This window comes from Hippopotamus amphibius, chromosome 14, assembly GCF_030028045.1.
Source record: "Hippopotamus amphibius kiboko isolate mHipAmp2 chromosome 14, mHipAmp2.hap2, whole genome shotgun sequence".
Taxonomy (NCBI): Eukaryota; Metazoa; Chordata; class Mammalia; order Artiodactyla; family Hippopotamidae; genus Hippopotamus; species Hippopotamus amphibius.
Window position 1 is genome coordinate 61,224,833 of NC_080199.1, and position 24,056 is coordinate 61,248,888.

The 24,056-nt window shown below is 38.1% G+C and overlaps 2 protein-coding genes across 4 annotated transcripts in view; one reads left to right on the plus strand and one right to left on the minus strand.

Annotated features, from left to right (window-relative positions):
* The window catches only part of SUCLA2 (succinate-CoA ligase ADP-forming subunit beta), a 45,563-nt gene extending 24,771 nt beyond the window's left edge, over window positions 1-20,792 (minus strand). For 2 of the 3 annotated variants that reach the window (XR_009049012.1, XR_009049013.1), the window contains exons 1-4: window positions 20,673-20,791; window positions 12,646-12,826; window positions 6,159-6,258; window positions 5,209-5,371 (exon numbers count right to left, since the gene is read on the minus strand). Coding sequence is in view for 1 of the 3 variants with exons in the window: in XM_057707443.1 (XP_057563426.1) it covers window positions 5,209-5,371; window positions 6,159-6,258; window positions 12,646-12,826; window positions 20,673-20,762 (534 nt within the window). In the remaining 2 variants the exon portion in view is untranslated. Of the gene's footprint in view, window positions 1-5,208; window positions 5,372-6,158; window positions 6,259-12,645; window positions 12,827-20,672 lie in introns of all 3 variants that reach the window. The other variant, XM_057707443.1, reaches the window with a different exon arrangement.
* Window positions 20,793-20,934: 142 nt separating this feature from the next.
* The window catches only part of NUDT15 (nudix hydrolase 15), a 54,841-nt gene continuing 51,719 nt past the window's right edge, over window positions 20,935-24,056 (plus strand). The window contains exon 1 of the mRNA XM_057707282.1: window positions 20,935-21,108. The gene's annotated coding sequence lies outside the window, so the exon portion shown is untranslated. The remainder of the gene's footprint in view (window positions 21,109-24,056) is intronic.

Genomic DNA, 24,056 nt, shown 5'->3' on the forward strand with positions numbered 1-24,056 from the left:
AGGATGCTATAGCAAAATACCAGACTGGGTGGCTTAGACAACAGATATTTATTTCTCAGAATTCATGGTTCACACCCACACTAATCTCCTTATCAAATGGTTCTTCAGCCACACCCTTCATAATTATCTTCCAAATAGCTTTCTCATTTTTTGCAATATCAGCAGGCTGAGGATCTTCCAAACGTTTAAGTTCTGATTCCTTTTTGTTTAACAATTCCTTCAATTCACTTCTCTCTTCTCAAATTTTACTATAAGCAGTAAGGAGAAATGAAGCCACCCCTTCAATACTTTGCTTAGAAATCTCCTCAGCTAAATATTTAATATCATCACTCCCAAGTTCTACCTGCCACAAAACACTACAACATGAATACAATTCGGTCAAGTTCTTTGCCACTTTACAACACGGATCATCTTTTTTCCATCATCCAAAAACATGTTCTTCATTTCTGAGACCTTCCCAGGATGGTCTTTACTATCCATATTTCTACCAACATTCTGTTCATGATTATTTATATAATCTCTAAGACGGAAGCTTTCTCTATATCTCTCCTCTTTTCTTTCTGAGTCCTCACTAGAATCAACTTTAAAAGTCCTTTCATGGCAATCTCAGCTTTTTATAGCATGCACCTCAAAACTCTTCCAGTTACACAGTTCCATATCATGACACTGGGGGTTAGGGCTTTGATATATGAATTTTGAGGAGGACATAAACATTCAGTCCATAACAACATACAAATGGCCAACAAGCATATGAAAGGGTACTCAATGTTATTAATCATTAGAGAAATGCAAATCAAAACCACAATATTACCTCATACCCATTAGGATAATTTCTGTCAATAATAATAATAATAGTGTTTGTGAGAATGTGGGGAAAATGGAACTCTTGTGCCTTGTTGGTAGAAATGTAAAATAGTGGACTCACTGCAGAAAACAGTATAGAGGTTCCTCAAAAACTTAAATATAGGATTATCACATACGATCCAGCAATCCCACTTCTGGGTATATATCCAAAAAAACTGAAAACAGAATGTCAAATAGATACTTCCATGCCCATGTTAACTGCAACATTATTTACAATAGACAAGAGGTAGAAGAAACCTGACTGTCCACCAATAGATGGAAAGATTAAGAAAATAATGTACATGCATATAGCAGAATATTATTCAGCCTTTAGAAATAGGGAAATCTTGACATATGCTACAAGATAGATGAACCTTGAGGGCACCATGCTAAGCAAAATAAACCAATCACAAAAAGACAAACACTGCATGATTCCACTTATATGAGGTATCTAAAACAGTCAAAATCTTAAAACTAGACATCAGAATGATGGTTGCCAGGAGTTGGAGGAAGGGATAAAGGGGAAGTTGTTTTTCAATGGATATAGAGTTTCAGTTTCCCAAGATGAAAAAGTCCTTGATTTGTTGTACAATAATACGCACAAAGTTAACACTACTGTACTGTACACATAAAAGATAGTAAATTTCATATTCTATGTTTTTTACCACAATTTAAAAAATAAAAACAGCTCTAGACCAGAAGCTCAGTGAGCTTCCATGGTTGCCAATAATCTGCATATCACATATCAATATGTCATGAGGGTGACACATCCCTAAAGCAAAAGGAAACTTTATGTTTGGGACTCTCCCAGACCTTGCCCTATGCATCTGTCCACTTTACTCATTCTGATTTGTATCCTTTGGCTATAGTAAAACTGTAATCACAAGTACAGTATCTTCCTAAGTTCTGTGAGTCACTCTAGCAAATTATGAAACCTGAGGGGTACTAAGAATCCCCAAACTTATTGCCGGCTGGTCAGAAGTGAGGGTGACCTGGGGACCCCCAAACTTGAGGCTGATGTCTGAAGTGAGGGCAGTCATGTGGAGGACTATGCCCTTAACCTGTGAAGTCTGGCTCAATTCTGGGTACTTGGCATTAGAACTCACTGCAACAAACACAAAAAATTTAACAAAAGATTTCATTATGCCTTTGAGACTAAAGAGGAGAACGGTGGCAAGCTTAAGTAAAGGGAAATGTTTGAAATTAAAGTCTACTTTTTACTTTCTCTATAAACTTCAAATGAAAAGTATTCTTCATTTCCTCCCTAGAAAGGCAATTCATAATTATAAACTTTTACAGAGATCTAAAGAGAGAGGAAAAAACTAAGATTTAAGAAGAGTCTATCAACTACTATCATACTATTGAAGAATAATACAGATAAATTAACCTACAGACAACCCCCAAATATAATTGTAACAGAAGAGGTAGAATCAACAAACTTTAAAGTATCTGAACATTTTATTTTAGTTTTACTGTCCTTTTCTTTTCATGTCTACTGATAAAGAGAAGAGCCACATAAAAGGCAGCAGTACTGGGGGGGGGGGGGGGAGTTAATATTAAATTCTCACTAAAGTAATGATCAGATCTCCAAGAGTTTGCTATAAGTCAGAGAAAAGTCTAAAAAATAATAATAATAATAATAATAAATATTTAAAAGAAAGTGAAAAACTTCTCTTTGTATTAATTTCCTAATTAGAAAGAAACCCCAAAACTTGTAGCCAGTTAGTCAGAAGAAAGCTTACATAGGTAAATAAGATAGAGATCAGTTAAAACAACGACTGTAGTTTCGCATATGGTCATGACTACTGAATGAATTGGTGTTTCTGTTTAAATGATCTGGTTTTAACTTCTAAATTTTAGTAATAAACTTTCAGAACAATTTAAGCTCTGGCAAAGAACTGTAATTTCAGATAAATTAATAACACCACTTTCACCTTCTTAACCTAAATTCCTCTTTTCTTGTTAGTCTTGCAAAAGGCTTTCCCTTAAAATGGACTTGAATTTAAAATTATATGACAAAGAGGCCACTTAAAATAACTATCTCTTTTTAAGAAAATAAAAGTATGGAAAATAAAATCTAGAATTCTTGCAGCACATTTTATATCTAATTCAAGCAAAGTAAAAAACTGACACAGTTAAATGTACCACTAATTTATAGCAGATTGCAATGTTTTACTATAAAAATAAATTAAAGTAGCAAATGTGATTTGTTAAATTAGATTTGTCTCAGCCCAAGAGTACCCAACAGGCATTGGGCAAATGTTAAGAAATCCGATTTTTAAAAAGTGCCAAAACACAGAATAGGGACTTAAATTGATTTTTTTTGGCACATCAACCCTATGGTACATATCTGCCCAGGCTTCCCGATGCAATACATGCTAAAGAAGACCGGTAGAGCCTGTGATTCATCTCCTGAAAACAGATAAGCAACAAAAGCAATTTTTAAAGATCAGTTAACTTCTAAGCATATGACTTTAATTCAATCAAAATGCACATTTCTTTTTAGTTTAAATAGCTTACTTTTTGTTGTTTAATAGGGACCTATCCACAGGGGTTCCCGAAATAGTTTTTACCCCAAAAAGTAACACCAACCAACTCCACATTGGTCTCATATGATAGCATTAAAGCACATTATAATGTCTTTAGACAAATGGTTCAACTAGTACTAGTGAATTTTTACCATGAATTATTACAGCTATATATTACTTGTGCAAATGAAATAAAAATATTTTTCCTTAAGAAGACTCAGAGTTCTCTGAAAATTCAAGTTCTTATAATGAATTCGAATTTGACCATTTTTCCTAATGCTTTAACATATCTTTAATAAAATATATTCACTGTGTTATATTCATATCTTTATTAACACATATTCAGGGACTTCCCTGGTGGCACAGTGGTTAAGACTCCAAGATCCCAATGCAGGGGCCCCAGGCTGGATCTCTGGTCAGGGAACTAGATCCCACATGCAGGCCGCAACTCAGACCAGGAGCAATCAAATAAATAAATAACACATATTCAGTTTGCTACTTTTATTCAAGATGACTTACTCTGAATGTGCAATATTACAGGACTCATTTCTCAAACTGTCCAGGCATATATACCTTGTTCCTGGCTATAACAAAAATTAAAAACATAATAACTAACAAAATGATAGATATTGATATATAACATCAATGAAAAGGAAAAGAAAAGGTAGTCAAAATAAACGAATTTGCAAAATTAAAATTTTTGTAAACGTTTGTAATATATAAGGTTATTGTCATGGGATTTCTAAAGTAACTTACAAAACTAAATTCTATCACATAAAGAAACCTATGGGGTAAAGACATCACTTAACGAACAAAGCAATGTTTTTTATATTCTGAATGGGTTTTTACTACCATCTAGTGTTATATCTTAAGAAATACTTTCTTATAAAAATTAAAAGTTACAAAAGACATTTTATGATATCACTCAAACATTACTAGAAGACATAACTGTTAACAAAAAAAATATATAGAAAATAGTATTTTTTAAAAAGCTGTTTTATATAAGAAAACATTTTCATGACCCCTTAAAAATTTTGTTACATTACTAATTATGTAATTAGTGATGTACTACATCAAATCCTGACCAGGGCTACCAAATATGTACCCAGCCTGCTTCAAAAGACAAGCTAGTTACCACAGAGATTCAGCTCACAAAACTTAACCAATGCACTCAAAAAGCCAGATAATTATACCACAAAATGATTGTCAATGCCCTCTCCAAACACTAGGTCTATGAAAGAATTTTCTCTTCATGTAATGCCTTAAGTCCACTGCTAGCATTGTAAGGTCCATAAAGAGAGCAGAGCAGAAAAAGTTTATGCTCCTTAGAAGCATACTGTTTGCTGCTGAATATCATCCTTGAATTTACCAAATACCAAATCATCTTGTGAAACAAACCCTAAACTATAAAAAATACCAAGAGGTTGACAAAGAAAAAAATGAAGCCAGGGATACTCATTCTCTTAGTGGGTCCAGAGACTCTTTCTTTGGTTAGAATATTTTACTGTGCTAGAAATTATTTTCTCAGCCTATGGAATCTAAAGGTGAATCAGAGATGATTTATGCTGCTCTTAGCAAATTAACAATTTGGAAATTCTGTGTATTTTATTTCAGCATGGTTTTGCCTATAGTTTTTATTATCACAATATTATAGTATTAAGTTTGATGGCATTAATGTTTTTTTTTAAAAATGACACAAAAATATTATTTTCATGACATATACAAATAGATTATGGACTATACCTTTTTAATCCTTCCCATACAAATAGAAATAATCAACTTCTGAAATTGAATGCAATAAAATCATCCTAAATGTATCATGTCTACAATTACTCACTTGAAATGACCTTTCCATTGTTATTGCAAAGTAGTATTCTCTCCTGGGATATCTTCGCTCACAAACCAATACTTGATTGCATATTCTGCCCTTTTCTCCCGTTTGCTTGGTAAACAACTTTTTCCCAATCATTTGTGAGGAAACAGCTTTTGCTTCTTCTGGACTAAAATAAGAAAAAGAACTCAAACTCTTCTCCTCCAACTGAGAAAAATACAAGAGTGAGTCAAAAATTATCCACACTCTCGCTGTAGAATTTATTTTAACTAAGTTTTACAAAAGACAAATACATCATTTTTCAATATAATCTCCTTGCTTTCCAGTACATTTTGTCCATCTCTAAACAAGCTTTCGTATTCCCTCATTAAAAAATGTTTTAGCTGCGAGCCACGAATGCACCTCTGTCTTCACTTCATCAAAAGTGAATCTTCATCTTCGCAGGGCTGCTTTCAGGGGACCAAACAGGTGAAAGTTCAAATGGAGCAAGATCAGGACTATAGGGAGGATGCTTTAATACCTCAAAACGAAGTTTCTGCAAAGTGTCGACAGTGTGGGCAGAAGTGTGCAGACGTGCACACCCTCAGAGCACAAAAAATAAATCACTGAATGCTGCTCTTCTTTCGTACAAACCACAAGCAGGGGCATCTATTTTTGCTCACATCGCATTACAAATGAACTGATGTAACACGTTCTCAGATGCACAGCAGTGACTGGGGAGACAACAGCCTTGAACGGAAAGCGCTGATAAGACAGTGAGGCCAACAGAAGTTTTAATATAACCAGAGTGCAGATAATTTTTGACTCACCCTTGTAAAAGCACATGACAGCCAAAATCTTACCTCACCTAATATTTAAATCTCAGTATTTTTATCAATTCAATAATAGGGGGGCATCTTTTACACTACATTTTTTTCTTTAATAAAGACGAATTTTCTTTTAAAAACATGACTTACGAGAAGACTATTTTCACTCCTCCTTTGAGGCCACTTTCAAATGTTCCTTTTCCTCTACCACCAGCTAAAACTTGTGCCTTTATCACAACATCTTTTGAACCTAGAAGAAAAACACTTCCATTAGGTACAAAGCATGGAGCAGCATGTAACACAATATTTTGTTATTAAACATACATATTAAGCAGTGTTATTAAATGTAGTAAAGCCTCATTTATCCACAATGTCAAAAAATTAGGCATTCCACGTACATAGATTTTCTAGATTAGAATACTAAAACACTCACCACTTAAAGATCCACAAACAAAAAAATTAGCCACTCATATTAAACCATTTCTTAAAGTATACTGAAAGTAATTTTACCCTTCCTTGATACTTTAAATATTTAAAATTGAGAGTCAAATGTCTCCCCAACAGTTTCTTCCCTTGCTGTTGATATATAAACTTACTATCCCATGAAAATTTGAGTTATAAATGCTGCTTTGAGCAGAAATGTACCATGGCCCTCCAGGGAAGGTGCCACTATTGATAACGATTCACATCATCCCACTAACAGAAAGTCCTATTAATATATATTCTTGAGCTGTACTGTTGTGAGGGGGACTATCAGGAGTTAAGGTATGTTTATCAAAAGATTCCAGAATGTCATGCTTCTAAGTCTTTAAAACATTTTTTAAGAAACACTTTGCGGACTTCCCTGGTGGTGCAGTGGTTGAGAATCCGCCTGCCAACACAGGGACACAGGTTCGATTCCTGGTCCAGGAAGATCCCACATGCCACGGAGAAACGAAGCCTGTGCACAATGAAGCACCACAACTACTGAGCCTGTGCTGTGGAGCCTACAAGTCACAACTGCTGAGCCCCCAGACAGCAACTACTGAAGCTCGCATGCTCTAGGGCCTGCATTCCACAACTACTGAGCCCACATGCTGCAACTACTGAAGCCCTCATCCTAGAGCCAGTTCTCTGCAATAAGAGAAGCCACCGTACTGAGAAGCCCAAGCACTGCAATGAAGAGTAGCCCGCTACTTGCCGCAACTAGAGAAAGCCTGTGTGCAGCAACAAAGACCCTCCCTCTCCCCCAAAAAAGGAAAAAAGAAATACTCTGAATTTTTAACAGGTAAACTGGTCTCTTTCTTTTCCTCCCGTAACTTTTTGAAGGAAATTCAAACTAGCTGTTTAGCCTGGGTACTACTCTTCATGATCCAGAGCAACACCTCTTAGAGCAGCATTCTATCCCCTGAGACAGGCAGAATTTCAAAGCCTCCTCATTTTGCTTTTCATAGTATTTTGCTCACACTAGCAGTGTAACACCAATATTACCTTATGAAAAACAATTAACCTTTGAGGTCAGGGTTAAGGACACTGTCTTATTCTTTATATCCCGAGCACAAAGCAGTTCCTGAGATAATAACAATCACTGCATAAATGTGTATTTGAATAGGCTAAAGACGGGCATTCTACTGCTGGGGAGAGGCCTCTCTAACGCGCATATATCAAGCCAAATGAGACGGTACTTCCACCTGATCAAGCAGGTAACAAATACAGTTTGTCATCAAACAAATAAGAAATGAACAAAAGTTTACACTTAAACAATTACTACAAAATGTTTAGAAAATTAATGATGTAGAAGATGGCTCTATGAGTCAGTCCAGGCAGTGTTTTTCAAAAAACCCTTCTCCACACCCATTCAGTCAGGAAATCATACTGGTTTCCACCTTCAAAATGTATCTAGAATCTTGACCACTCTTCATCACCTCCAGTTTAGGCCCTGGTCCCAGCCATCATTACATCTCACCTAGATTACCCCTGTCCCCAAGAGAATATCCTCAAAGCAGCAGCCAAAGTGCATATATAACTCCTCTATTTAAAACCTAGCACTAAATGCCCCTTTCATTCGGAGTGAAAGCCAGAATCCCTACTATGGCCTCAAGGCCCTGTGTAATCCCCCAGCACCCTTCTCCTTTGTACCATGCCCTCCTCATTGTTCACTCCATACCAGCTCCCCTCGTCTCCCTGCTCCTGGGCATGTTCCTGCCTTCCTTTAGGACCTGGCTCTAATGCTCCCTCTCTCCCTGGAATACTCTTCATCCGGGTATCCTTTTGGGAAAGGTCCTCATTCCGTTCCAGTTTTTCTTTAAGTCTAAATTGTCCATGAGGCTTACCCGGATCATCCTACTTAACACTGCAACCTGCCCACCCATGACCAATCCCCCTCACCCTGCTCTTTTTTTTCACAGAAGTCATCACCTTCAAACATAACATATAATCGTCCCATGTTTATCATTTTTGTTTTGCTCGTCCACTAAAATATAGACTCCAGGAAGGCAGAATCTTTGTTATGTTCATTGATGTTTGCAAGGTCCTGGGAGGAGTCCTAGCACATAATATTTTCTGAATGATGAATAAAAGAATATTTAGAAATCAAGAGAATTTTTATGAATCTAGAAAAAACCAGAACTGGAAATCTTGGGCCTGCAACTAGAACTGACTACAAGTGCCTTGTTTACACAAGACATTATTTCAATTTGCCACAGTCCCCACCATTCTCAGGTGTAACAACTAACATTAGATGAAGATTAGGGAAAATTTAGAAATTTCCTTAAAACTAACAATAATTTTCTTATTGAGAAGACAACAGGTAGCCTTGGGGACTACGGCAAATTAGAGAGTTCATACCCGAACTAAAAGAAGCAGCCATTAGTCATTTTACCTGTTTCTGGTTAACTGTCAAGTCAGTTTTCTAGTACTTTAGCAATATTCATTTATATCCAAAGAGGATATCTATAATCCAAACAGTATAAATGTAATGTAAAAATGTACAGTTAAACTGGCACTTTGCTATGGAAATACAGCTTGGATTCTAGTATAATTAAGGTAGAGTTTTATTAAGGTATTTATTGAATTAAGGTAAAGTCAAACATTCCTAGTCATTAAGCTAGGAACTTAACATACTGACCTAAGTAAGAGTAACGAAGCTCTATTTTTCTAAAAACATTTTACAAGGCAGAAGTCTCTTCCCTCAAAGTGTCAATTTTCTTTTTTTAGGAAAATAAACTCCTTAAGGGCACAGATGATTCTTCAAAAGTTCCTTCTACAAAAGCCCTTCACAACAAAAGAATAGCAAAACAAAGTGATGACATAAAATCGCATCAACTATCAAGACAGGGAGAAGAATCAGAAGATAAATCTGAGGACAACTGGTTGAAACAAAGATTTTATTCAATTCCATTAATTCATTCAACAGTTACATCTACATACCAGGTACTGTGCTGGAGTTGTCAATATGGCAATGAGCAAACAGACCTCTCCTGCCTCACAGAGCTCAGTCTTACTAGATGTGGCCCTTTGCTCTAGTCAGACAAGATGGTTTACGGATCCCAAGGTTATCTTTAAAATATGTTCACCATCCCTGTTAGCGTTAGTCATTCACAAATGTTGTAAGCATTCCTCATATACAGTCTTCTAATAAAACACTGGAAAAAAGAAAAAGAAGGCAAAGTCCTAATGTATGCCATTAGAAATCTCCCTCTGGTCTGACATTCATTAATCAGCACCCTCTCAATGTTTACTCAATCAGAGAGAAACTATACCTTAATTATACTAGAATCCAAGCTATGTTTCCACAGTCAATAGAGAAATCATAAGAACTATGCCAAATGCCTTACTGAAATTTTCCTTGTACTAGTAACTATAAGGAGATGGAAATCTGCTGGTAGAACTGACCCTAAATTATAACTACTTCATTTCTCTGTTCTTAACAACCAGCCCTTTGATAAACCATTCCAGAAACTTCTCTATGATCTTCCAGCTCATAAACCTTCATTTTGTGGACTCTTATACTCTTTTAAAATATTGGAATTAGATTTCTTTCTAACAATTCTTCCATCCTAACTTCAATTACTCACAACAGGTAAAACTTGCCTCCAGGACAGTGTTTTCCAATTTTCATCACATCATGACACACACAGAAAATGACACAATTTGTAGGGAATACTGTAGAAAGAGGTCAGAGCTATTTGGGGAGGAGTTACCAGCTACAGGATTCAGTGGCCCCAGTCCCAGTGCTAACAGCTTCTCTTGCCACCTACAGGATAAGCAATAACCTGTCACACCTGTAATGCATTTATGCCCTAGTATATCAGTTGGTGAGGTAAGACTTTTTAAATAAATGGGAAAAAACATTTTATGAATTTTGCAGTAAATGAGAAGCAAAAAATAGCCAAAATCAGCACTGGGAATTGCTAGCTAGATGGAAAGAACCGGTGTATTTCTAGGGCACCTCATACCACAGCTTGTACAATTACGTCCCATAATCAATATCTTCTGATATTAATGACTCGCCACAAGAAAAAATTGTCTCAACATCCTCAAAGTAGTTATGAAATACATCTTTTAAAAAGTAATATTTCTGCTCCTCTAGTTTTAAAGGTCATCAGTCATTAATCCCGCTCCCATACTACAATCCTCACTTGCAGCCTTCTTTGACAAAAACACACTTTCTAGATAAACAAGATGCCTTCTGTTCGAAGAAGCTGCAAATCAGAGCTGCCTATCTGCTCCTTACTACTTGTAAGTCCTGGTCCCAGAGAACTTGCCAGAAACACAGTTACAGTATATCCTGTACATATTAACTATTCTTCTTTCCTCAGCTAGGAATCATTAAAGATTTTTACAATGAGTAAAGAAATCAAGAGATTTGCATCTGGATAAATTCTACTCATTTTACGAAAAAGTTTGTACACAAATAATTTTTTTCTGACAAAATAGTGAAATTTCACTAAATGAGAAAATATATGGAAAACTAAGAGAACCAATTGTAATAATTTTGAAATAGAAAAAGAAATACTAGCTTTCACTGAATTCATTAAATCAGGCCCTTTTATCACTGGTATGGAAAATACTTTATGCCTTTAGCATTATTAAGAAGGAAAGAACTGGTAAACAAAAAATGCATCACTCAAGAGATTAAACTAATAAAATTAAAAGAACAAAGTCAAGGGTCTGAAATTCATCCTTAAGGATAGAAGGCTGGATAAGAAAACCTTATGCTTTCTCAATTACATTTCCAAATTTTCCTTCCTACTTAGCTGGGTCTTCTTTAGAAATTAACACTTAAGTCATATATATAAGATTGAATCCCAAGAAGGTAGTTATTAAAAAGTGCCTTTGCAAGAAATACTACAGAAATACAATCATGAGTTTTCTTTAAGCCCTGACCCTTAAGAGCCTCTAACATATATAGAGTTTTAAAGGTTAAAATGAGGTACATGTTTTACCATGGACAAGTTCAAACTACAGATCACCATTAATTAACAAAAATTTCACCAAAATTAGTATGAATTTACACAAGCCTTTTGCTGAATAAAAAGAAATTTGCTTAAAATCTGAATGAAAAGAATTGCTTTTCTGATTAACAATAAACAAAACTGTAAATTAAAAATCATGCTTCCAACTCAAGGAAATCAAGGCCACCTCATTCAAAAACATATCATATAATATACAACTTTCTGATCTTCTGCATGCTCTCACTTTTGAAAGAGAAACCCATTCTAGAAACAAATAAGTACAGATGGATTACAATTTTAAACAGTTTAAAATGTTCCACATCTTCCCTGAAAAACTAATAAAAGCAAAGTCTCCACCAAAGCACATTTAAAGCCATATTAATCAAATGTACATACAAGAGAGATTAATTATGGTAATCTACATAAAATTGGTGTGATTTTAAATACTACTAAAAAGAAAGTGCAGTGTATAGCTAGTACATACTCATTATCATGTTCTTATTAAATTCTTAAAAATATAAAGTAAAGCATACTTTCCAAACTAAAAACTTATTCTTTACTTAAGAGATTAATATAAATTCAAATTAACAAAACCTACTAAGGTTTCTGTTATCAATAAAACAATCTACTAATAAGCATGAGCAACTATTTTATTCTCTTAACAATATTAATATTTATTGATTACCTAAGTGTCAAAGAGATTGGGATATATCAGTGAACAAAATAAGACAAAGAAACCCTGCTCTCATAGAGCTTACATTCTAACGCTCAACTTCCTTCTTCCCCCTTCTAGTTCTCTACTTTTCATGTCCAAAAAAAAGGACGGGGGAAATACTGGACCTCTCTTTACAATCAAATACTGGACCTCTCTTTACAATCACACAAACAGCTAAGATTTTCCTTCACCATTTCCCTGAAGAATCATCACAGCCAGAATTCCCTTCCCCATGGTTGTAACTAAAAACAGGACTTCAGCTTCCTGAAGCTTTGATTCTTAAGTTACCAGCACTATGGGAGCTCAGAATAATCTCATACTAATTTAAGGATGCCAACAATCATAAGTTTCACCTTCTCTTTTACATTAATAAAACATTTTTTAAATATAAAACAAAAGTCAAAAGTTGTTATTAAACCAAAAGCAAGGTTCATATGTTATCAGAGATCCCATGTTGAGGTGGTATAAGTTTTCCTTAATTTAGTACCTAATTTTTTGGCAATTGCATAAGCCTCATCTGGTGACTTAGCCACATGTCCTTTGGGAATGGAGACGCCAGCTTCTTGCAACAATTCCATACTCATGTATTCATGTAGTGAGAGATTCCTTTGCTGTTGCTGCTGTATTTGGAGTCCATGGTTGTTAAATAATCCAGAACTTCCCAGAACCTAGAGAAGATGGGGACATATTTACACAGAGAGTGATTTAGCAGTAGTTCTCAAAATACTTTAAATTGTTTATTTAGAGTACTTGGTCTTCAAAACTATAACCAAATTGTTATATTAAGACATCAAAATATAATATTCGGAGTAAATTACAACACAAAACTAAGAGCGAATCTACTAGCTAAACATCAAATGTTACCCTTGTAGTGTTAACTATTTCCTCATCATCTCTAGTCCTTATTTTATTTGAGCTTTACTACTGTATTTCTAATGATCTACAGAGCATTTCTACCTCAATGCCAAATTTAGCATATCTAAAATCAATCTATTTCCACCAAATCAAAAATCCTTCCCATCTTTCTTCTCTCCACCATTCCTCTAGCACCTAACAAATTGCCTGACACTAGATACGAGATACAATAATTGAATGATTTGGTACCATTAAACTTTCATACATTCAAAACTCAAACCCTGACTTCCTCTGTAGTGCACATTGTGGTGTGCTGCCCAGATCCTCCCTCAGGATCAAGGCATTCATAGCCCCAGCTGCTGGGAGCCTTGGCAGCTGACAGGTCTCAGCTGAGTCCCCTCATTGGTGCCTCCCTACCCAAAGTCATACCTCCTTTCCCACTGTCAGCCTGCATCCAATGACTGGCCAATAAGGGTTAAGGGAAAGATGTAAAGACCTGGCATCGCATCCCAATTTGGGACAATTCAGGACCATCCTGGCTGCAGACCTCCCATAGGAAGAGCAGAGGTCCCCACTGCACTGCACCACAGTTCTGTTTCCATCTACTCAATCCTCCTTTCTTCACTCTCCCGCAGGTGTTGATCCAGAGATCACTTTCCAGTAAACTTCCTTCATGAAACTCTCCATCTAACAGTCCGCAAATTACAGCTCATAGAACCAATCTGCAAAATCATCTTTAACGCATTCCTTCTAAGTGATTCCCTTAAGTGGTATCTCCTTTACAAACTTAGTTCAGGTGTATGTCCTTCACAATTGGACTACCAAAGCTTCCAAGAAAGAAATGCCCTACAAACTTCCCTTTTTCAATCTATGTAGAATATCTATTCATTCAAAAACTTCCTGAGCACCACCTAGACACTGGAAATAGAGAGGTGAGCCCAACAAAACCCTTGCACCTAAAGCTTACAGTCTAGTACGTATTTGTGTGTCGGGGGTGGGGAGAGGCATAGACAATATACAAAATACATAGCATTTTGAAACAGTAGTGATAAGAGTAAGAAGATAGAAAATTTAAAATAAGAAGTGCTATTTTCTACAGCTGGGGGAGTTTTCTCCACTAAAATATCCCTCAGTAGAGCTGAGTAAGAATTTTTTTTTCAAAAAGAAGTAAGTAGGAAACAGAAATAAGATGTCCCTCTACCAGCTGAATAAGTCACTACTGAAACACAAAGGAGTATGAGAGCTGTCTGCCTCCAGTGGCAAGGCCACAATAATGAGAAGTATTGGAGGAAGGATGCAATCAGAAAGATCTCTAGCATCTACTGGTCCTAAAGCTCCACTAAGTTAGAGCCTAGTCTTAGGGCATCACTAACAACACACAGAAACACCTCCCTCCCTTTATTCAAACTCCTCAATCCTACTATATGGCCACATGGGAAACAAATTAAAGTGCTATAAAAGCCTTGGGAAACTGCATTGGAATCACACATTTAAGTGTTATCCTTCCATATATTTCCATTATCTCCACACAGAATGCAGAATACTGAAACATTGTTTATATGAAACAGAGTATCATAAGAATTGAATTTAAAGAAATCTTAGACAAAACAATCTGATTCTTAAAGAGAAAGGCCTGCATCAAAAGTACCTGGGAATGCCTCTAAAATACAGATTCCGGGGCCCCACTCTCTTCTACAAAATCAGAATCTCTGGACTGGGCCACAAGAAATCTGCATTTGTAAAGTTATTCAGTTGATTCTTAAGCACTCTACAGTTTGAAAACCACTAGTCTAACAAATCAATCACATAGAATAGTAGCATGCTATTTCTGATTCATTTGGTAAGCTAAAATCCTGGATAACATTTCTCTTGCGTAGCTCAATTCCCTGATTTAGTTTCACTTTAATATTAAAAACCAACAACTTCCCAAACTTCAGTATACATCTACCTTGTGAAATCTCATTCCTGGGTATATACTCAACAGAAATGAGTGCTAAGTCTACCAAAAGGTATATATAAGAATGCTCATAGCAGGCTTATTCATAATAGGCAAAAAAATGGAAATAACCCAATTGCCCATCAATAAAAGAATGGGTAAACTGTAGTATGTTAATATAATAGAATACTACAGAGCAAAAAAGAAAAAACCTACTGATCACACAAAAATGGATTAATCTCACAAATATAATTTTAAGGCCACAAGAATACATACTTATATGACTTCTTTTTATATAATTTAGATCCAGTCAGAATTAACACACAGTGATAGAAGTCAGGAATGGTTACCTTCTTTGGTGAGTACTGATAAAGAGAGTACCTTCTGAGGGCTAAAAACATGGTATGTATATCTTGATCTGAATGGTGGCTACAGATGGATACATACATAAAAATTAATCTAGCTATCCACTCAAGTTGTACATAAATTATACACTTTGTTGTAAACTATAACTCAAAATAATAAAAATAGTGAGGAAATGGGGAGTACCTAGCATAAGCTTGGCAAAAATAGTCATACACCGAAACATTTTTTGAACACCTATATACCAGACACTATACCAGGAACACTAAAAGAATGAGGCCAACTTGGTCCCATTCAAAGAGTTCACAGATCTGTAAATAAACAGCTGCAACACACATATGAGTAGGTGGCACCTAACTAACTGGATAGACCAGAAAAAAATACCACAGATGACTGATCCCAGTTTAAAAAAAAAAATCTAACAGCTATAAAGGACACTTTGGGGACAAATGGGGAAACATGAATCTGACTTATACACTAGATATTAGTATTACAGCAATTTTAAATTTCCTAAGTATGATAATTACATTGTGGTTATTTAGGAGAATGTCCTTATTCTTAAGAGACATACACTGAAACATCTAAGGGTGAAGTGCCATGATACCTGCAACTTACTCTCAAACGGTTCAGCAAACACAAATGCAATTTATACATACATATGTATATAAATTATATATCTGCATATCATACAATTTTTTTAAAGATAAAGCAAATGTGGAAAAATGTTAAATGTAGGGTAGGCAATGCAGGTGTTCAACGTACTTGGAACATACCTATCAGTTTGAAATTTTTCCAAAAAAGGTTGAGGATAAACCCATGACGCAAAACTCTATTTTTAATTTTTACGGTTTTTTTCAAATATCTATATCTATTTTCAAATATGCATATTTATAAAGAATTAGTAGTACTCATAAGGTATTGCTGATAGCTTTTTATACCACTTTAAAGTTTTTCTAAATATCTGAAATATTTTGATAATCCCTTCCTTGCACCACTAAAAGTGGTAACTTGAAATATCATCAGCTGTGAATTATATTGGTAATACAAACCCCTGCATAATCATAAAGGTTCCCACACTTAAGTATTTTTCTTTCCTGATATTGTCACTTAGAAGATTCCTACTGCCAAAAGGCCACCAATTCCTGGCCAAATTCCTACACCACCACTTATCCAATCACATACCTAGTTTAAATAATACTCAAAACCGGAAAAACGTAGTTACTGGGTAGTATGATGCACAACAAAGAAGATATCTTAAATTATCTAACCTGAACTATTTTTATCAAATATACACTGGACAAAAGATACAGAGAAACTAAAAGAGGGTCAGAGAACTAAACAAAATGTTTAAGAGAATTTGCTAAACTCAATGGTTGACCCTAAACAAGATTCCTTAGGCCCTGCACCTCTATGTCTCCATGTACAAAAGCAAGGGGTTAGACCCAATGTTCATTGCAGCACTATTTACAATAGCCAAGACATGGAAGCAACCTAAACGTCCACCAACAGAGGAATGGATAAAGAAGATGTGGTATATATACAATGGAATACTACTCAGCACATAAAAAAGAATGAAATAATGCCATTTGCAGCAACATGGGTGGACCTAGAGATTATCATACTAAGTGAAGTCAGTCAGACAGAGAAAGACAAATACCACACCATATCCCTTAAATGTGTAATCTAAAGAAAAAAAATTGATACTAATGAACTTATTTACAAAACAAAAACAGACTCACAGATATAGAAAACAAACTTACAGTTACCAAAGGGGAAACATGGGGAGAAGGGATAAATTAGGAGTTTGGAATTAACATATACACACTACTATATATAAAATAATCAACAATGACCTAGTGTATAGCACAGGAAACTCTACTCAATATTCTGTAATAACTTGAATAGGAAAAGAGTTTGAAAAAGAATGTATAACTGAATCATTCAGCTATAAACCTGAAACTAACACAACATTGTAAATCAACTATACTCCAATATAAAATAAAAATTAAGTTAGATTCCTGTAATGGCTGCTTCCTTGAAGGCACTGTCACATGGAACCTCTTAGCCTCAGCATCCAGAGCTTCTGGAAAGGGAGTCAGGTAGAATTAAACAAACAGCGCTTTCTTTGAAACCTTCAGCCTTCAAGAACCAGCCACCTCAAAATTTCAGCATCATCTCAGCTTCAAAAGAATTGTTTCCAGGCCTCTTTTCATTGCTTTTGGTGCTGTTTGTTGTTGAAGTAGTAGAAGTAGGCGATGCAGTCGCTCTCTTGTTAGGTGTGGTTCTCAGCATTACAGGCATTTGAGCTTGTTTGGGGGTATATGCACCAAAGAGAAATGGACAGATGTGACTTTGAAGGGCTTCCCGAATCACAGCTTGCCCCGAAAACCTTTGTGTTATCAAGGTTCAGAACTGAGCTTTGGTGTCCGAAAGCTCCCAAGAAACAGTAAATTGGGTACTTTCATAGTCTTGGTTATTTTCCTATAAATAGGAACAAACTGATATACTGTGTTAAATGGAAAACAAAATGTTTTCTTCACAACAAATAATGCACTGAAAAATGCCATCTGTAATTTCCATTTGCTAGTTAGAAAGAAGATCAAAGAAGTGAGATGGCTGAAATTTGCATAAGTAATATTTCATAGCTTCAGAATTCTCAATATAAAGATGTAAATTCTTGCCCAGAATCCTAGGAAATTGTCACTGTTGAGTTATTTATTTATTTGTTTGTTTGTTTATGTATTTACTTAATTTTGGCTGCACTGGGTCTTTGTTGCTGCACACAGGCTTCCTCTAGTTGGCACTAGCGGGGGCTACTCTTCATTGCGGTGCTCAGGCTTCTCACTGCAGTGGCTTCTCGTTGCAGAGCACAGGCTCTAGGCACGCGCAGGCTCTAGGCGCGCAGGCTTTAGTAGTTGTGGCTCATGGGCTCTAGAGCACAGGCTCAGTAGTTGTGGCGTACAGGCTTAGTTGCTCCTCACCATGTGGGATCTTCCCAGCTCAGGGCTCGAACCTGTGTCCCCTGCATTGATTGGCAGGCGGATTCTTAACCACTGCACCAACAGGGAAGCCCCGCCATTGTTCAGTTATAATCACTGCCTCCTGCATCACTGAGGAGTCTTTTCTCCACATTTTTACTGTATTTTTGCTTTGTTATCTCCCAAGTTAATGCTGTACCTAGATATTAAATACAGTTGGCCAAAAATTAAAACTTATCTCTTTGTGGGAGAAAAAGTTTAGAAAATGTATCCAATGTATCTAACATTGAAATGGACAAAAGATTTAATGTAAAAAAAAAAAAAAACAAAACCTTATATTGACATTGAAATAAAGAAGAGATTTAATGTTTAACAAAAACAAAAATCTTTATATTAATTAACATCTCCATGGTGAGAAGTACTATATTAAATATAATAAAGCCCACTATGTAAGCTAAAAAGAATTAAATTTTTTTAAAAAAGCAAGCAGTTAGACTAAGGTGATTCCAAACTCTAAAGCTATATTACTTAATGTGAGGGTGAAAGAGAAGATGTTTAAGACAATATATTAGACATCTCTATATAGAGAGACAAAGACTTTTAAAGGAATTTCCAAAAGTATAAAGACAATGTTTAGAATGGAAACACATTTTGTTCACAAAAGTCTCATTTTCTAAAAATTAGACAGCACCCTTTAAGGCCCATAAGAAGGAAGTTCAAGGCTAAAAAAAAAATCACTTCTCCTATTAGGAAGCAAACTCACAGAATTCACTAGGTTGAATGTATGAAGAGTTTTAAAAACGAAAAGAAAAGTCTAAATCAATTCATTTATGGAATGTCTGAGGTTACCTCAGAACACAACCTAAAACTCTGGAATTGACTTATGAAGCCAATCATACCCTTCCTCACACCCTTTGTTAGTGACAACGTTGGAAAGAACTGTCTAATTCTAATGCTCCAGAAAAAAAAAAGTAGGGCAGATTCAAGCACACAGGTTTTGAGCCAGACACTCTGGAATTAAGCCTCAGCTCTGACCTCACCTGCTTGATGACCTAAACCAAATTACCCATTCTCTTAGCCACAATTTCTCCATCAATGATATGGAGATTAATGACTTACATTCAGTGTTGCTGAAAAGCCTAATGAAAGACTACATGTAAAATGCTTGGCACAGTTCCTGGCATACAATAAACACTCCAACCCAGCCCTCCTACAACCAAGTTCCCTCACTGAACTTACGATTAATCTCTCTACCCAAACTTTATTCCCTTTCTTGTCCCCTCCAACCTCGACCCTGTGCTAACTGAACACTAAGCAACCAGAGTCAGATGACTAAAACTGCTGTGTTGATAACATCATTAATGTACCAAAATTGCTATTACAGACACCATTATTAAAGTACAAAATCAGGTTGTTTCTGCAGGGCAAGATGAGCTAATAGGCCCTCTAGCCATGGACCATTTGGCCAGAGAATCATAAACAGGAGACAACCTGACCCCCTGAAACTAGAATTAAGAAATGTCACAGAACATACACAAGCTAATGATTAGTCCCCAGCTTCTTTGTTCTTCCCCTATGAAAACAACACGTAACTCAAAGACCAAGTTGTAGTGGATCTGTGATATGTCTCACACTCCCTTGCTTGGCGCCCTGCAAATAAATCCTCAACCCCTGTCAGTGTTTGGTAAGCCCCTGTCCGTTACTTACACACACACACACACACACACACACGCACACACACACGCGCGCGCGCACACACACACACACACACCCCTGCGGCTCTTATGCTATAGTCTATGCAGAAATCTCATTACCACTGTTAAACAGAACAGTACACGACTACTTGGAGAAGATGGGAAACTTCCCCCCCTCGTCCCAGTACAGGCCAGTCAGCAAGCCCTGCTGGTTTCGTGAAGCCATTCCTACGGATGACAGCTTCCAAAAGACACAAAAGTACATCTGAAGGGCATTTCCCTCTCCCCAATGAGGGGCCGCGGAAGCCTCGGCCCACCGCGCCGGGTGCGGGAGCCGCGGGAGAGAGTGGGCGGCCCCCGCCGCTCCATTCGGAGCCCATCCTGCCTCCTCGCCGCCCCCTCAATAACTGGGTGAGCAGCCCTAGCCAGACTGCCTGAGCTCCTCGCAGACTTCAGGCTGGAGCAGAAAGGAGAGAACATGAGCCCGCTCGCAGTCCAGGCGGGCAGCACTCCCGGGCACACCGCCCGCCGGCGCGGCGGGGCACCCCCTGTCACCCAATGTCACAGACTGCGGAGTGACCCCGAGCCAGGCCCCGGAACCCCTCACACCTCGCCCACAGGAGCCAGTCCCCCAACCTCGCCTTTCTCCTGCCGACCCTCAAAGCGAGAGCGGACTGGGCCGCAATACCTGGGTGGCGTCCCGCAGCGCCGTCCGGGGCCGGTGACTCCTAAGGGTGGCGGCAGCCAACAGCCGGCTGTAGAACACGGAGGCCGCCATTTCTGAGTCCGACCCAGTCCCCTGGGCGCCGCGCGCAGGCGCAGAAGCTCAATGTGGCCTGCGGCGCCTCGGCTCGCGACGCGCGCACCGCCCCTGGCCCCGCCCATGGGGCGGAGTCTCGGGTTAACTCCGCGGTGGCGAGTCGCCCGGCAGGCAAAGCAGGAATTGCTCCTGAGACTGTGGACTTGCCCGGCGTAGAGCAAACTTTGACCTTTGTAACTGGACACCGCAGGCTCAACCTCCGCCCTGCGACCATCGCTTAGCAACCCGAAGTTTTCCGAGCGAAAAGTAGTGGAGAGACGACCAGCGCCACCACTTGTGTGATCTTAACGTCTCTGTGCCTCAGGTACTTCATCTGTAAGATGGGGTTCATTCAGAAAATAAGAACTGCATGTCTGTTTTGTGCCAAACACTGCAGTTGAGCTTTGGGATACAGCAGTGAGTACAACAGAGCGGTTCTGCCCTCAAAGAGAAGACGGTCAGCCACTAGTTATGATGAGGAAATTGAAACTTCCATGCTTGTAATTGCTTACTCTCCTCTATCTTGCAAAGGCCTGCTCGCCACTCTCAGTTAAACAGTAAAATGAATTACTAAGAGTGATCAGATAAGGGAAGAATGTCTCGCTCTCAGGCACCCACCCCAAGCCTTTGAGACCCTTTGCTGCACATAGACTTGTTAAGTGACCATTAACTTCAACCTGCAACCAATGTGAGAATGCAAATTGTGACCTTAGTCCTGATAGGAATGGAATGTCCGGCTCCTACAAGTTCCTGTTAGGACCCCCTACTATGTGGGTAACGCATGGCAACTCCCGTGCTTTGTAACTGCCCGTGACCTATAGTAGTTTGTAGCCAATCAGTTTGTACCAATTATAGCTGTATGTTTTAACATATATAAGGAGAAGACTCCCCTGAAACGGGGCCCCAGAATTTTGGAGCGTTAGCTCATCTGGGTCCGCCGGCTTAATAAACCTGAGTTCTCCAACTCGCCGAGTGTTGTGCTTGGTTTCTCGTGGGATCAGTTTTTTTCTGCAACAGTTACTGAAGATTATAGCCGGGAGACAGCATCTCAGATATCTCTGAGGAACTGCTCCTAAAAGGTAAGGGAGGAGCCTGGATGTAAAGGAGTTTTTTGCTGGGGGGAAAAAAACAAACCTGTGGAACACGAAAGGATCATTGCTAATGACAAAGAACAGACATCTCAAGTTAATGATTTTAGTGCTTTCTTCTAGGTATGGAAAGATGCAAGGATCTGGGTTCATTGAAATTATTCCTTAGACATGCATCTTAACTATCTAGGGCCAATATCCAGAGCACTGAATGCTTCCCGTTTTTCTCCATCCTGAATTCCCCTCTGGGCACACCATGGGGAAAGAAGGGGTACTGTGTGGCTGGTCGCTTGATCCTTGTAGAAGTGGAAGCTGGAGGGGGCAACATTCTTTGTTTACTGGAATGGCAGGCAACATTTCTGGTCCACAAAACCAATCCAGACTGCATGTCGGAATCACCTGAGGAGCTTTTTTGAAAAACACTTTCACCGGACCCTGTCTAAGGAGTGGAGTCAGGACATCTGTATTTCTCAGAATTCTGTATGAATATAGATGTATATATAGATGCACACACTGTGCATGGAAAGCCCTGAGATGACATGTGGCCCCACCAAAGTGTTAACCACTGGACAAGTGACTGGTGCCTATTCTGCTCTGAGCAGTGAGCTTTGAAACGTGTCGAAACGATTTCTGTGGGCAAGATCTTAACCTAAGAGTAAGTGGGCATTGCTGACAGGCATTAGCCAGGCTCTGGCACCTACCTCTGATGCACAGTGACCCAGTCCACAGAGCAGCGCTGTGTAAAGAAAAAGCGAATCTAAAACAAGCAACCAATTGAATTAGAGAATGGAAAGGAGCTTTGTGCAGCCCCCCAAATCTCTTAAGTTCTTAAGGACTTTATTGTTTCATTGACACTCATGGGGGACTGACCTCAAGGCTCCTTTCATTACTAATTGATACTCTGTGCAGTTAGAAACGGGGCGGGGGGAGGAATAGACATTAGTAGTTCATATGTCTCTTGCTCCACTTTTCTACTGCCAAACCTAACCAATTAAATAAAATCTGGATCGTCTCCCAAAACTGGGCATTGAGACCTACCAGTTTCTGTTAGCAACACGTATCCCATCAGATACAAATGGAACATACTCATTTTCAAGCCAGCTCTTTTTTTTTTTTTCTTTTTTCATTGCAGTGCATACACTTCTCTGTGTGGTGGCTTTTCTTGTTACGGAGCACGGGCTCTAGGGCGTGCGGGCTTCAGTAGTTGGGGCTCATGTGCTCTGGAGCACAGGCTCAGTAGTTGTGGTGCACAGGCTTAGTTGCTCCGGGCAAGCCAGCTCTTTTCAGTTGATAGTAGACACAGTAATTGAGCTACCAAGTACCACCAACCATCTGAGTCCAAGGCCAGTTATTTAAAGAGCACCTGGGTAAACCCAGAATAAGTCAGCATACTAAAATAAGATGTAATACTATAGCCCTGCTAGGATATAACTTTGCTTCACAAGCTTCAAGTCGGTCATAGGTGATTCATTAAAGAAAACATCTCCACTGCCATGCCCTCTGCAATGCTGGCTCAAAAACAAGAACAGCAACAGCAAAAGTACAGAATAGGAGCAGGACTGAGAAAGAGAATACGCAGGTCCCATGGGGCGCAGCTCCTTTGGAAGCCTAGGCAAGGTGAGTGGGGGCAAACTCCTCTCACAGCACTTCTTGGCTGTGCTCAGAGCTCTGTACCTCTTGATACCTCATTAAAGAACTAAGTAGGTACGATGATGACTGGCCTCCTACCAGCTAAGTGCTTCACCACGACTACCCAACCAGCCTTAAAAAATGAAATTGCTTTATCAAGAAAGTACTTTTTTCACAGCAAAAACTTGTATAGTCCTTATCTACAAGGATCTCAGAAACTAGTAATGAGCAGTAGAGGATAACTGAATGTGATTAAGTAAAATAGACACAAGTTTTGGTTTGCCTTTTTTTTTTTTTTAAGTTGGGAGAGTTAGGAAGGAGAATCCTTGAGGAAGAGGGGAAAGAAAGAATTGTTCTTCAGGTACAATGGCATTCCTAACCTTAATCTTTAGTCTCCCACTTTGTCTCTCTCTTCCTTCTACTGGAAGATTAATGGTAGGATGGTATGCAGGAAAGAAGGCAAAAGAAATTTCCTGAGGGAAATTTAATTTTAATTTTTTAATTAAAATTTTCCCAGTTTTTTAAAAACATTAAAGTTTTATACTCTCCAGATTTC